Source organism: Atheta coriaria, unplaced genomic scaffold, assembly GCF_025399875.1.
Source record: "Atheta coriaria isolate IRGN ID8LTWV9N9 unplaced genomic scaffold, Caltech_Dcor_3.1 hic_scaffold_9_pilon, whole genome shotgun sequence".
In the NCBI taxonomy this organism is placed as follows: domain Eukaryota; kingdom Metazoa; phylum Arthropoda; class Insecta; order Coleoptera; family Staphylinidae; genus Dalotia; species Dalotia coriaria.
In genome coordinates, this window is record NW_027045451.1 from 6,746,103 (window position 1) to 6,759,537 (window position 13,435).

The window sequence follows — 13,435 nt, forward strand, 5'->3', positions numbered from 1 at the left end:
TTCGGGCGAAATGCATAGACTACCTTCCAGAAAGAGCTCATTAGTCGCATGCATGATAATTAACAAACTACCATAGGTTATTTGCATTATAACGCGATTTTAACACGCTCATTAAGTATTTTATATGTTTTTATGGTAATTAGGTTTGTATTTCTGCAAATTGTTAACTTAAAGTTGGTTGTACGGCATAAGAACAATTTTTCGAAGATTTTTAAAATCGTCCATGATTTGTAAGAATTTATTTACGTGAAATTGCCAAATATTGTTGATATTATAAAATTATTATCTAACTAATTACAACATAAAGTATATTTATCATTATAGTTTGTTCTGATAACGGATTACGTTAATCAATAACAAAATCAACGTTGTAGTGAGTCTAAATAAATAAACTCACTTTAATTTTCAATTGAAAAAAGTATTGCTTAAATTAATGAAGGCTGCGCCCATTCTACATAAATAATTACCATCATCTATTTTTATAAGCAACTTTATCATCGTAAACTATGTGTGCGTTGTCCTTCCTGTCGGTAAAGAAGAAATAAACTTTGTCAAAGTAGAGCGCAATTAATGTGTCTTTAATTAACTGAGACAGCATGTGAAACAATCGATGTGAAGCACACAATATTCGTGACGAATTAAGTAAATCGTAGGTGTATATGTGTTATAAGTAGCTAGTTATACGTGCGAATAAAAAAATTATTGAACTTGAACTCGAATTTCCAAGAATTCGAAATACTCCACGCATTTTGCCGAGAAATTATGCATATTGTTTTGGTACTGGCACAGCCAATTGGCGAATTCTGCACGAACACCGTTCGAAAGCGGCTCGCAATCTTGACGATCGTTTTTACGACGCTTTCGACACAGAGAAGAAAAAAGTGCACGGCGTGGAGGATGTCAACCATGCCATATTCGTTTATACGGCCGTACGACCATACGGGCTACCAACCAACAAGCCAGCTTATTCATGTGTGTGCGTATACGCGAGTGAGGTCTTTAAACTCTATTAACACATATTCACTGGATATGTAATTTTTAATTAAAGTTTCATGCGCACGCATTTTATGCCCGGTACCAGCACTCGCTCGTGCATTATCGATGCGCACGTTATGTCGGGCTTTTAGCGTAATGCACCGTAATGCAAACGCGAAGAACACAAATTAGTTTTTGCGAGTCCATTCTACTTTGTAGCTGCGTCTGTTTTCTTCACTGTAAGCCTGTTAGACAATTCAACTCTAGCAGGTTGATAATGATGTGAATCTTCTTTCGAAATGTGAGCAAGAAATCTTAAGTAAGCGTCACTTATTTGTTGGTTGTGTTTGTAAACCAACTTTACAGTTTATGTAAATTTCTATCATAATAAATTTTGATTAAATTAGAGAATGATGTCATTGTAGTTGAAAATTAACAAATAATCTAATTTTAGCAGTCATTCAACATGATGTATCTATATTTTAACAAGAAAACTAAATTGCATGCTACATAAATGGTCAAGTGGCAATAAAAAATAAATTAGGATTAGAAACTCACTTGTTCTGTGGTAAATAACTATATACCTACCTAGATTGTGAAAAATGCTAGTAATGCATGTTGGTTGTTAAAACAACAGCATAGACTTGAAAAATAAGGATATATTTAACAATCTTTTATCAACTCACACTTAACTCAATAAGTTCTACGTCAATAAAATGTAATAAATGCGTTAATAGCGTTGAATTGCTACATTCCGCTATTTTAAAACTATTAAACTGTTTACAGGCACGTAATCTATCAATTACTATTTGATAAATGAAATAAAATAGTTAATAAGTAATGATTCAATTTTCTGAATCTAAATTCCATATTTAAAGCAAATTTCACAATTTCTACTTGTGCTTTTTATTGAAGATGTTCAGCTAGTTTGAGTTTGCACGACGTCATCATTTGCAAGCGGCGAACGAACGACATCCTTATTAAACTCGTCTCCCATTGACTTAAATGCTAACTAACTCGCTGCTAAATATAGCGAAAGCAATAACAATAACCATGCTTTTTTATTCACTGACCGATCTTGTAAGTCTAGTTCCAGCACCAACGCATAACACCACAACTCAAATACTTCAGAGCGTATATTAGATCCATTTTAAAATGAAAATCGCGTAGGTGTTAACAAACACAAAGTGCAGGTTGTAATTGTCCATATAGAGTAATGGTTCGCTGACGATGACGCTACGTTCCCAACGATAGTAATCTTGGCGTAGTAGTTGAACATTGAATTTGCAATCATCGAATAATTTACACACTTGCTTAGTATGGTAGACATCCATCAAATGAGTATGAGTAGTAGACTGAATGCTTCCTATCACGCTGCGAAACAACTCAATTTATTATTTTAAATTATAGCTTTAATATTATAAATATTCATGTGGTGTGATGTTTTGAGTGGAATATAGTTTTAGCAGTGCGCTTTCGTTTCGTTTCGTTCTAGTAGTATAAATTGTGGAATGTTGACGATAAGATTCTGCATTTTTTGTCTACAAAAGTTCAAGTTTACTGTTAGAAGTTATGCGATGGACTACAAACCATTTGCTTGCATCTGTGACTCTCTGAGTGTTTACTCAAACATTCTATTTGAACTCGTAGAACAAATTTAGCAAATTTACTTTAAGGAAATCTAAAAATTAAGGGCAAATATTATAAAATAACGCCGGCATTTTTAAATGCAGGGTGTGACATTGCCTGGCTGTGGACAAATTTGGTTCTGTAAGTGTTTATACAAATAAAAACAAATGTATTCGATGCTAATTCATAAACCTACACAGTGGTGAACAAAACAAATTCATTTGTTTGGTCGGATATACCGATCGTTGAAATTCTAGGTGTGTATGAGTGCGTTTTCGATTCCCCACGATGGTTATATAGTTAATAAGTGTATGAGTCATGCAAGGCATTGATACTACGCGTAGACCCAGAATGGTTGTGTATCGTGTTCGGTCTACGTGACACGGGAAAATTACGTCATTTGGGGAGGTTCCCCAAAAATAAGCCACAGCGTTGCCGCATGAAAATATAGGTACATAGTCGAAAATAATACTCGTCAGTGTACTACTTTCAGCTATTCTTTTCGCTTCGATTCTATTTGTTCATTGCTATCATATCAAACTTTATATGGATTAACATTAATACCCACTTTTCAGTTCCATTTGATAAATTACGCAATTCATCGATTGAAAATGATTTGTCAAGAATTTTTATACATCTTATTTGTGATTATATAAAATATTAATCCTTCTAGGAACAGCTATAAGCAAAACAAATTACTTTCTCAATATTTCCCTATTTCGGTGAACTGGCGTCGTTTGAACATGAAAAAAGATATTAAAACTTCATAAAACCAAATAGCCATTTGCGTGTTACGCATTCTTCGTGCATTCGTATTGTATAATTTAATTATATTAACATAATCAATAGAACTCCACCATTTTTTTGCGTATTTATATTAAATGTAAATAAATCGAATCACATTTTATTCGAAAATATATACACAACCCCAAAACATGTTAAGGTCAAAAGTCACAAAAACACTCAATGCTATATTTAGCATTTATCTTCAGATTGCGTCGCCGTAAATATTTTCTCTTTGCGTGAAAGTTTTCGACCCGACGACATATTTGGTATCATCCAGTTCATTACAACTACGATGATATCTCGTCAATAAGTCCAAATATTCTCCGTTTAAATAAATTAATTTGAAAATCCGTAAATTCTTCCACTTCAGGAATTAAGCTGAGTAAAAACATTCGAAGCGCTTCTTTCCGTTCGGCATTATGTGAATTCGTTGCATCAATATTCACCATTGTAGACATCGGATCTATCCGTAGTTCTTTTGAATTATAGTGCTCCGCTGCATATTCGTCTTCTTCTTCATCCGCAGGCGAAGAATTTCGAAGTTTTCTCTTGGGCGCTGTTCCTGCAGGGCGAGAAGAGAGTCGTTTCGACACATGATTACTTGACGATGGTAACATTGTTCCATGTCCATGTCCATGCGATTCAGAAGATTCGGACTCTGATGATGGTTCTGGAGATGACAAATATGGCGACAATTCGAAAGCGACAGTCTCTTCTTCAAATTCAGTTTTCATTTTTTTAATTGGGGTCGCGTCAGGATTCAGTGGTTTAATGAATGGTAGGCAAAACTCCATGTCATCCTCTAAGTAGTATTTGGTCCGCCTTCTTGCATAACCGTTTGGTAATGGTTTGCGATTGTTTCTTACTTTTCGTATGTATACAGTGCGGATATTCCGCCATTTCTCCTTACACTCAGCCGCTGTAATCAATTACATTGAAAGGGATTAATGTTGGATTCGCGTTAAGTACAGTTTATGTCATATTGTAACTAATCATTGACAACAAGTTTAAGTTTTAAAAAACATGTTGTAATTTTGGAGTAATTTTACAATAACGTTGCTTTTAATCCTCATTTGACCTCAGCAACACAAAATGTACGCTTGAAAATAGCTGAATTTACATATTTATACAAAAATAAACCACTCCGTCGTACCTGGCATATCACATGCAGCTGCAACGACAAGCCACGCTGCATCGCAGATCTCCTTACTCGAATAACCAGGAACGTTATAATTGTACAACACCTCGTGCTTTTTGATTTCTTGTACGAGTTGCTTCATTTTAACGTTTTCCATGTTGTACGATGATTGTGGGCAACGCGCGACGAAAACCGTAGTTGGAAACTGATTTGGCCATTTGGAACCGGCAAATCGACATTGCCGATCCGGTAGCTGCTCCCCACTTCGATCACTTACGAGGTCATCATACAATAAACGCCTGCGCGCGCAACCTGCGCAACCATAAACCGGTTTGAAACTTGGGACGCAACGTTGCCAACATGATTGCAAGCAGGTAGAAAGCTTGGTTGACTCGTGCACATCGCACTCGTGCTGTAGTAGTGATATTTATATCGATATATTTTGAGTTTTTGAGGCGTCTGCGCTCTGGGAGACGCCTCAAGATATTTTTCATACTCTTAAGTTGGTCTCATCCTGCTTTTCAACTTGGAAATTTACAAAATGTATAAATATAAAAGGGTTTACCTTAAAATTCCATTCAGGACGTTCACCAATGCAAAATATTATATGTATTCGGAAGAAAATCGATATGTTAGACGTTACAACATGTGAAGGCCATAAAGTTTTTACAATACACTTGCTATTTTTACATCTTTATCACATGTGATATCACAACAATAAAAATATATTCACCCACAAAATTTACAATTCAAATAGGTATGTACTGAATCGCTGTAAGTATAAAACTTTTCTCATATAAATCTCAAGCAATGTCTCATGATGAATTCTTTCAATTCACTCTCCTACACATTCATTAAACCATTGAAGAAATATAGATGTAGTTTTAACATTTTTACTTCAACTTTTTTGATGCAAATATGTTAATATTTCACACAGTCATACAAAATGATGTACTTTTTTCGTTTTTACAACCAACCGTGTGATAAAATGAATCTTGATCATGACATTGAATTACATTCACTTCGTATGAGAAAATCGTGCATTATTCTGTAAACATAGCAGTTATGATTACAAGAAGAGTCGGAAACAATGCTGTCAATGATATGAATCAATGAAGGGAAACAATTTGTACCATTTTGTGCCACTTTCATGTATTGATGACACATACACGTATAATATACGTGAAAATATAAAAATATCTTAGACAGATTTTGTACTCAGATTGTATAATTTTCTGATTGTGTCGGGGTTTTAGATATGCACAAAAACAATGACTATTTTCATTATAATTTTGAGTGGTTTTCGATGAGTCTTAATAGATTTGGACTTATGATATTGTTTAGTAACTAATACCTGTAATCAGGTGTATTTTGACTTATATTTTATTTATTTGTAAAATTACTCACATATTTTTAATTTTAAAAGATTTTTTTTATTATTTTCACTACTATTTATTAAAAACATTCAAAATAAACTGCTACGTTATAGTTCAGTTTATTAATAATGTCTTGAAGTAAAATGTCATGTATATTGTTAGACGATCGCATGCAAAATATTTCTTCGTGTCTAATATCAGAAGATCAACCAGATCAGACAGATCTAAATTTAGTGTTAGTTTGAACTTGTATCTTGAATGAAAATAAATCAACAAGATAAATAAATGTTCTCCCAGTTAGTATCTCGTTATTTTTTTTTTAGTTTTTACTTTCTAAATCTAAAAATTTATCGCATGAGCACCTTTGAAATGAGAATTAAAAAAATGGCAAAGGTAGGAATAATCCACAAGTGTAATGAATGTACACATAGATGACTCATTCTTCCGCTCAGTGTCATTAAATATATTACTCATACCGAATTCAATTTAAAGGTTTAAATTATAAATGTTACCGTGAAAAAACAAAAATAGTACAAATATTGTTTATTTTCTGTGTGTTTATAAGTATATACCATAGTTTCCTTCATTTATACCATAGTGTAACAGTACACTTGTACACTTGTAGAAACGTAATGCTTTCATCGATCGATAGACATTCATGCATAAACCAGACGCAAGGCCTGCCGGGGCCTGCGTTCTTCTTCTACGTTTGCGCGGCACGCCTCGGAACTGCAAGTCGTAATTGATTAAATAAAGGAAAAGTGCAGGATGAAGATATAAAAGATATAAAATCAATAAACGGAAACAGATGCGATTAATGACACGTATAAACACGATTCCCGTCCGATTATTTTTTCTATTGCTGTTACCTTGGATGTACAACATTTACAAATGTATATTTGATTGTTTAAATGGGGTGCTTGCCCTCGTTTTCGACGAATGCTATAACTATAAAACCATTGTCGACAGGTATAATAGTAATTCAGTTTTTTTTTCTAAACTTCTATTTTCGATCAGTAACGAACAAGAAACAAAAACTAACGTCGACTAGATTCAGCAGGTTCGTTCACCACAAAGTCCTTGATAAAATTTTGATGTGGAACAATGTTCTACATGCAAGAGTGATGAGGCAGGTTTGAACAAGTGAGGAGGGAGATTCTCGTCGAATCTTAGAGAAAATCAAGCTTGTTATGTAAAAGCAGTGGTGTCTCGTAAAACAGAAACATGTTAATGGAAAACTGCCTCCATATTTGGGATCGGTTGCAAGGTTTGAATGCTTGTATATAGTGTACCGACTACTCACTTTCGTTTTAGTGCATGTATATTGAGTTGCGTGTTTTTGGTGATTTTTACGAGGAGTGAAAACGATGAATCATCTGCTGTCATTTGTTTTCATGAACCTTTGACTCTTTGACATGATAAATACATATAATTGTATTACACAAAATTATTACTTTTTTCAACTAGAGAAATTATATCATGGACTATGGACAAAGAGAAAATTTAAAAATCAAAGGTTAATTGTCGAGGTCGGCAATGACAGTAACCATTGCCATGGGATGTGGATGTAGAGTATGTGTGTGCGAGTTTGTAACATCAATAGTGCCTGTTAGCACGCAGTACGGCCGCCGCCCCGCACCCCATGCCAACAAACAGCCAACGACCAACGTGGCGAGGCGGCGGCCGATGACTCATCCGATGATATCTGTGTAATTGTACGCTTCTATCTGTGCACCCACAACTGCTTAGCCTACATTAAATTATTAGACACCCGAAAAATTAATTAACTTGCTAATTAAACCATGAAACTCCCGCAAAGCTTGACTTTTAATTATAATGCTTAACACTTAACAAGCTCACTTTTCAATTATTTAGAATATTGTTTGGTTTTATTCAGATTTTCGTTATTTTTTGCCAATTTTATGAATTTCGAAAGCAGAACATCAAAAAGTACGTGGACACGCATAGACCACATGCATCAGATTCAATTATACGCATGTCATTAAAGCTTAGAACGATGCACTAAACCAGTACGTGCTGGTATTTATGACTGCTAAGTCAAAGAGATTTCTACAGCATATATAGATGCACAATGCCTTTAATACCGCGATTTAATTTCGTCTTCACTATTTATAGCAGTGGTCGAAACCTTTTCCTCACTCGTTCTTCGTTCGCATCTTCACTGCGGCTGCACCAGCTTGTCTCGGAAATAACGAACGTTCATTATTTACTTTTGTCAATAGATTTACTACCGTACTATCGGTCTATAAAAACAAAAGATGATAGAATTAGGGAAAGCAGATTAAAAAATTAAAATTACATGTTTTCTGCTATAAATATTAAATGTTTGTTTCTAGTAATAAACTAAGATTATAAATATTTTTGATGATGTCGTCATGGTCATGAGTTGGTGGGAATTTTCACTGAAAGTGTAAACACGTTGAATGCAACGTTGCTGTAATTTTTGAGTTTGAGTTCAAATATATTGATGTTATAGAAAAAAGATACGTTTTTGAATTTACCTGTTTAAGAATATTTTTAATAAAACTTTATCTAATCTAATCTTTGAAAAGAAAAGCAAATGCAGTCGAGAATGGTGGAAATTCCATGAGAATCTTAGTACTATTAGGCTAACAGAGATAATAAAATAATTAAACAATAAAACATAAGCCTTCCTATCGATGTCATCATAAGTAAAACAATTCAACCAATAGAAAATAAACCAGATTATCTTCTTGTCCCCGCCTATCATGAACAACCAATAGCAAAATTATGAAAACATTCTACTTTCATTTGTTTCCGCTGTTTATGACTTAAATCCTGAACCTATACTAGATTGTGCACTACGTAGGTTTCACTTGAGGTTGTTGTAGTCTAATAAACCATTTGAATGAACGAAACTACGCGAGTTGTCTTCCCACGCGAATACAAGCGCGTTTTTGTTGAATGCATTGAGATCGCAGAGTGTCGAGTGTTTGATGTTTGCGTGCAGGCATAAACTGCGATAGAAACTGTATCCAACTCTCAACTGTATGACTGTATCGATATGCTGTCTAAAAACTGTTTGAACATACAAGTTGTAGTTCCGTGAAGGTTAAGTGCAATAACAGCATGGGCTTCAAGCGTATTCAACACCTCTGCACTCGATTATAAAATAGAATAATAAGACGTTCAATGTAGTAATTAGTACAATATCAAAAGATGTATGTACCTAAATTTGGTTTCGATTCAATTCATTCATAAACTTGTTTTTGGGCTGCCATTTTGTACAACGTAGAACGTACATTCTCGTATACCTACATATAATTTGCTATATTTTATGGCACTGAGGCCAACCACAAACGACTCCGTATATAATATTAATTAATTTATTACTACCGAAGAGATGAAGAGGTGTAGTTGTTCTGAGTGGTTGTTATTCATATTCCAAAACAATTTTTAATATCGGCAAGTCGACAACTGTTGATCTAGATAGAAACGATTTCTTTTGTTAATAGTAAATTACTTGTTGCAAGCGTGCATGAATCCACCATAGAGTTATACCTACTTACTTACAATTCTTGCAAATAGTGTTAATTTTGATTTGTAATGCACACATGCTCGTGCCACAACATTCAATTACCGAGAACAGCGAATCGTGTGGAACTCTGCTGAGTGCTTTGCTGACCTGATTGAGTCGGTTAATTGTAATTGGTTGATCTTTCTTTCGGTGTCTTCGTGGGTGTACACCGTCGATACAAAATGAACTTCAACTTAACTTAAACATTTAACAAGGAAAGCGGTGATGAAATAAGCAAAACATTGTTATGAGACTCATTGCCATTAAAAGACGAATACGAAATGATGATTGCCATAAAAGGCAATGTCGTAAACGTAATGAATACTCGAATTTAAATCAATATCTGACTTACGTTATTTATTAGCTCGGAATATGAACAGGTTGCAAATAAAATCGATGTGCATTAATTATAAACACTAATTATCTTCATTTACCCACGTGCTCCACTCTGTATACATAAATGATTGATTATCAGTGTTTACTTTTATTGCAGCAGTTGATGTTTACTAGAAATCCGTTAATCCTAAACGGCGCAGACTCCAATTTGAATTTAAATGGGATGCGTCGTTTTGGACGCTGCGATAACCTAACCGGCGTAACGAATTTTTTGTTGAGTTGCGCGCAGCTTCCGCCAGGGTGGCGTACGATTCAAATTTGATTTTCGCATGGGCAAATACTAAACGTTATGGGTGCGTTATAACACACAATCATAAGACATTGAATCAAAATTAATTTGGTCCTTGGCTGGATGCAAGTCGGCGGTCGATGTAAATTTGAATTCGCGCTTGAGTGCGCCGACGAGTTGCGCGAGTGCGCCCGCCACTACCAAGGCGTCCACCATGTTGGTGGGGGAGCGTATAAATAAGTCTCGCGCCTATAGGAGACTGCATTTCACTTCACATCTTGCGTGGTAAGCGTTCGTATTTTAATTAAGTAGTTTATAAATCAATCCGAAACCAACATGAGGGAAATTGTACACATCCAGGCCGGCCAGTGCGGTAACCAGATCGGCGCTAAGGTAATTACACTTTTTATTATCTATCTACTGATTATCGATTGGCATACGTGCGGCCATGGCGGTTTGCAACACGCTGCGTTTTTTTGCGGCGGCTCAACCGGCAAGCGTATTTTTAACCGTCACTCGCGGCCATCTTGTCACTGCGCTACGCGTTAGCGTTTCTTCATCATTACACCAGTGGATACTCATTTTTTTAGTCACGCCTAAAATGAATCATTGTTTTATTTATTGCCAATCAATTCGAGCCACGTTGCAACAAAATCTTGTGACCTGTAATCTGCACTTCATTTGATACCTTATTTGATAAAACAGTTATTATCTTGATAGCTTAGTTGATAGCTGTACGCTCAAGTCCAATAAATTTGCCGTGTACGACACGTCGCGATATTTATAAGTGTTGTTCGTGTACGCATTTGATTTGTCGGTTGAAGTACAAAAAGTTGCCGGCAAATAACCGTTACACAATTCGCCGGTTGTGCGGCGCGGACGGTTGTACAGCTCTACCAAAAATCTATATAACCCCTCTCGGGTAGGTAGAATATGAGCGGTCGACCGCACCCTGCAGATGTTCGGCATGGCGCACACAACCGCATACAGGGCGAAACAATACCAACTAGAAACCAGTCAATATTTCAATTCACCTTAAATAATCTTAAATATGAAGAATATTAAACTAATTATCCAATACAGATTCATTTTTCTTCTTCTTGGAATATGTTATTAAATATTAACTTCACATTGAAACATAATGCAACACGTAAGCATTCCACGCTCGGTACTTCGGTACGCTGTTGCATGAACCATGACCATTTATAATCGGGTTCGTTAAACTTTTGCGCTGCGTGTATCTTCCTACGTGCCGCGCCATCCTCTTCCATTCGAGCGCACATCGCAATGCGCGAGTTCCTGTGGAATGAGAATTTATTGAACTAATCCATCTACGTGCCGTGCCGGTACACGCCTATTCGATCCGGGGGCACACTACAATCGACGCGCATCCTTTCTATCTCACAGTTAGTTTGCATAGTTTTTTACTTCCTTTTGGGGCATGTGTGAGCTAGAATGTGTTTTCGGTACATGCCTTTCGCTATTGTGCCACATGTTCTAGAATTGTTCATTATCGAGTGCTACTTTTGCGTTGCGCCTTTTTCCAACCATTGGTCTCATTGTTTTCGCGCACATTAAGACACATTCAAATCTGCTGTAATTACCTGATTAAGCACAATACGATTGTTTAATTAAATTAAATTCATATTGACGGGACGGGTGTGAGCCTACCTACGTAAGCGTCTTAAAATGGTTATATATAGAGGTGACTTGAGTCATGTTGCGCGATATTAACATAAGCAATGGCTTGTTAGTTGCAAACTGACCTTCGCCGACCATATGCTAAATGATCACTCATCGTGACGGGCACTGGAACGAAGTGTTTTAACGCAGTGTTGTCACTTCTGTTTTACAGTTCTGGGAGATCATCTCCGACGAGCACGGCATTGACCCAACTGGTGCGTACCATGGCGATTCTGACCTTCAATTGGAGAGGATTAACGTATACTACAATGAAGCATCCGGCGGCAAATATGTACCTCGTGCCATTCTTGTCGATCTGGAACCCGGCACCATGGACTCTGTCCGCTCGGGACCTTTCGGACAGATTTTCCGTCCGGATAACTTCGTGTTTGGACAGTCCGGCGCTGGTAACAACTGGGCTAAGGGACACTACACGGAAGGTGCTGAACTCGTCGACTCGGTTCTCGATGTCGTGCGGAAAGAGGCGGAATCCTGCGATTGCCTGCAGGGATTCCAACTGACACATTCGCTTGGCGGCGGTACCGGATCCGGCATGGGCACATTGCTCATCTCTAAGATCCGTGAAGAATACCCCGACAGGATCATGAACACCTATTCGGTTGTACCGTCGCCGAAGGTGTCTGACACCGTCGTTGAACCCTACAATGCCACCTTATCTGTTCACCAGCTCGTTGAGAACACCGACGAGACCTACTGCATTGATAATGAAGCTCTCTACGATATCTGCTTCAGGACGCTGAAGCTCACCACCCCCACATACGGTGATCTTAACCATCTCGTGTCACTCACCATGTCTGGCGTCACTACCTGCCTCCGTTTCCCGGGTCAATTGAACGCCGATCTGCGTAAGCTCGCCGTCAACATGGTGCCATTCCCGCGTCTCCATTTCTTCATGCCTGGATTCGCCCCATTGACCTCGCGCGGCAGCCAACAATACAGGGCCTTGACCGTTCCGGAGCTCACCCAGCAAATGTTCGACGCCAAGAACATGATGGCTGCTTGCGATCCACGCCACGGCCGCTACCTCACCGTCGCCGCCGTCTTCAGAGGACGCATGTCCATGAAGGAGGTCGACGAACAGATGCTCAACATTCAGAACAAGAACAGCAGCTACTTCGTTGAATGGATCCCCAACAACGTCAAGACTGCCGTCTGTGACATCCCACCACGTGGTCTGAAGATGTCTGCCACCTTCATCGGCAACTCCACCGCTATCCAGGAATTGTTCAAGCGCATCAGCGAACAATTCACTGCTATGTTCAGGCGTAAGGCTTTCTTGCATTGGTACACTGGCGAGGGCATGGACGAGATGGAATTCACTGAAGCCGAATCTAACATGAACGACTTGGTCTCCGAGTACCAGCAATACCAGGAGGCTACCGCCGATGAGGATGCCGAATTCGATGAGGAAGCCGAACAAGAAGTCGATGAGAACTAAATTTGTATTAATAACTTTTACTTTATCCTTTAAACATCGCTGGAGCAGTTTGATCTGATGCTTTATTTCTATTTGTGAACATTATTTTTTGTACAGAAACACATTCCCATCGAATACATAATTACTTAACTTATTCAAGACTGACTTGTTTTTCTTGCTTATTTTAAATTTCGGTTTCTTGCGATTGTTTAATTTTAACATTATT

The 13,435-nt window shown here is 37.3% G+C and overlaps 2 protein-coding genes across 2 annotated transcripts; one reads left to right on the plus strand and one right to left on the minus strand.

Annotated features, from left to right (window-relative positions):
• Positions 1–3,492: 3,492 nt before the first annotated feature.
• On the minus strand, positions 3,493–4,907 carry LOC135799261 (uncharacterized). Its single transcript, XM_065312286.1, has 2 exons — positions 4,544–4,907; positions 3,493–4,309 (listed from the first exon to the last, which is right to left on the minus strand). The coding sequence occupies exons 1-2, from the start codon at positions 4,683–4,685 to the stop codon at positions 3,678–3,680; spliced, it is 774 nt and encodes a 257-aa protein (XP_065168358.1). The 5' UTR covers positions 4,686–4,907; the 3' UTR covers positions 3,493–3,677.
• Positions 4,908–10,323: 5,416 nt separating this feature from the next.
• LOC135799259 (tubulin beta-1 chain) lies at positions 10,324–13,363 on the plus strand. Its single transcript, XM_065312284.1, has 2 exons — positions 10,324–10,481; positions 11,944–13,363. Exons 1-2 carry the CDS (start codon positions 10,425–10,427, stop codon positions 13,228–13,230), a joined length of 1,344 nt encoding a protein of 447 aa, XP_065168356.1. The 5' UTR covers positions 10,324–10,424; the 3' UTR covers positions 13,231–13,363.
• Positions 13,364–13,435: the final 72 nt, after the last annotated feature.

Bases quoted from the DNA above. Each gene is read 5' to 3' on its own strand.
- LOC135799261 (XM_065312286.1), bottom strand. From the start codon at position 4,685: ATGGAAAACGTTAAAATGAAGCAACTCGTACAAGAAATCAAAAAGCAC. The intron at 4,310-4,543 runs GTACGACGGAGT...AATTGATTACAG, and splicing joins AGCTGCATGTGATATGCCAG to CGGCTGAGTGTAAGGAGAAA.
- LOC135799259 (XM_065312284.1), top strand. From the start codon at position 10,425: ATGAGGGAAATTGTACACATCCAGGCCGGCCAGTGCGGTAACCAGATC. The intron at 10,482-11,943 runs GTAATTACACTT...TCTGTTTTACAG, and splicing joins GTAACCAGATCGGCGCTAAG to TTCTGGGAGATCATCTCCGA.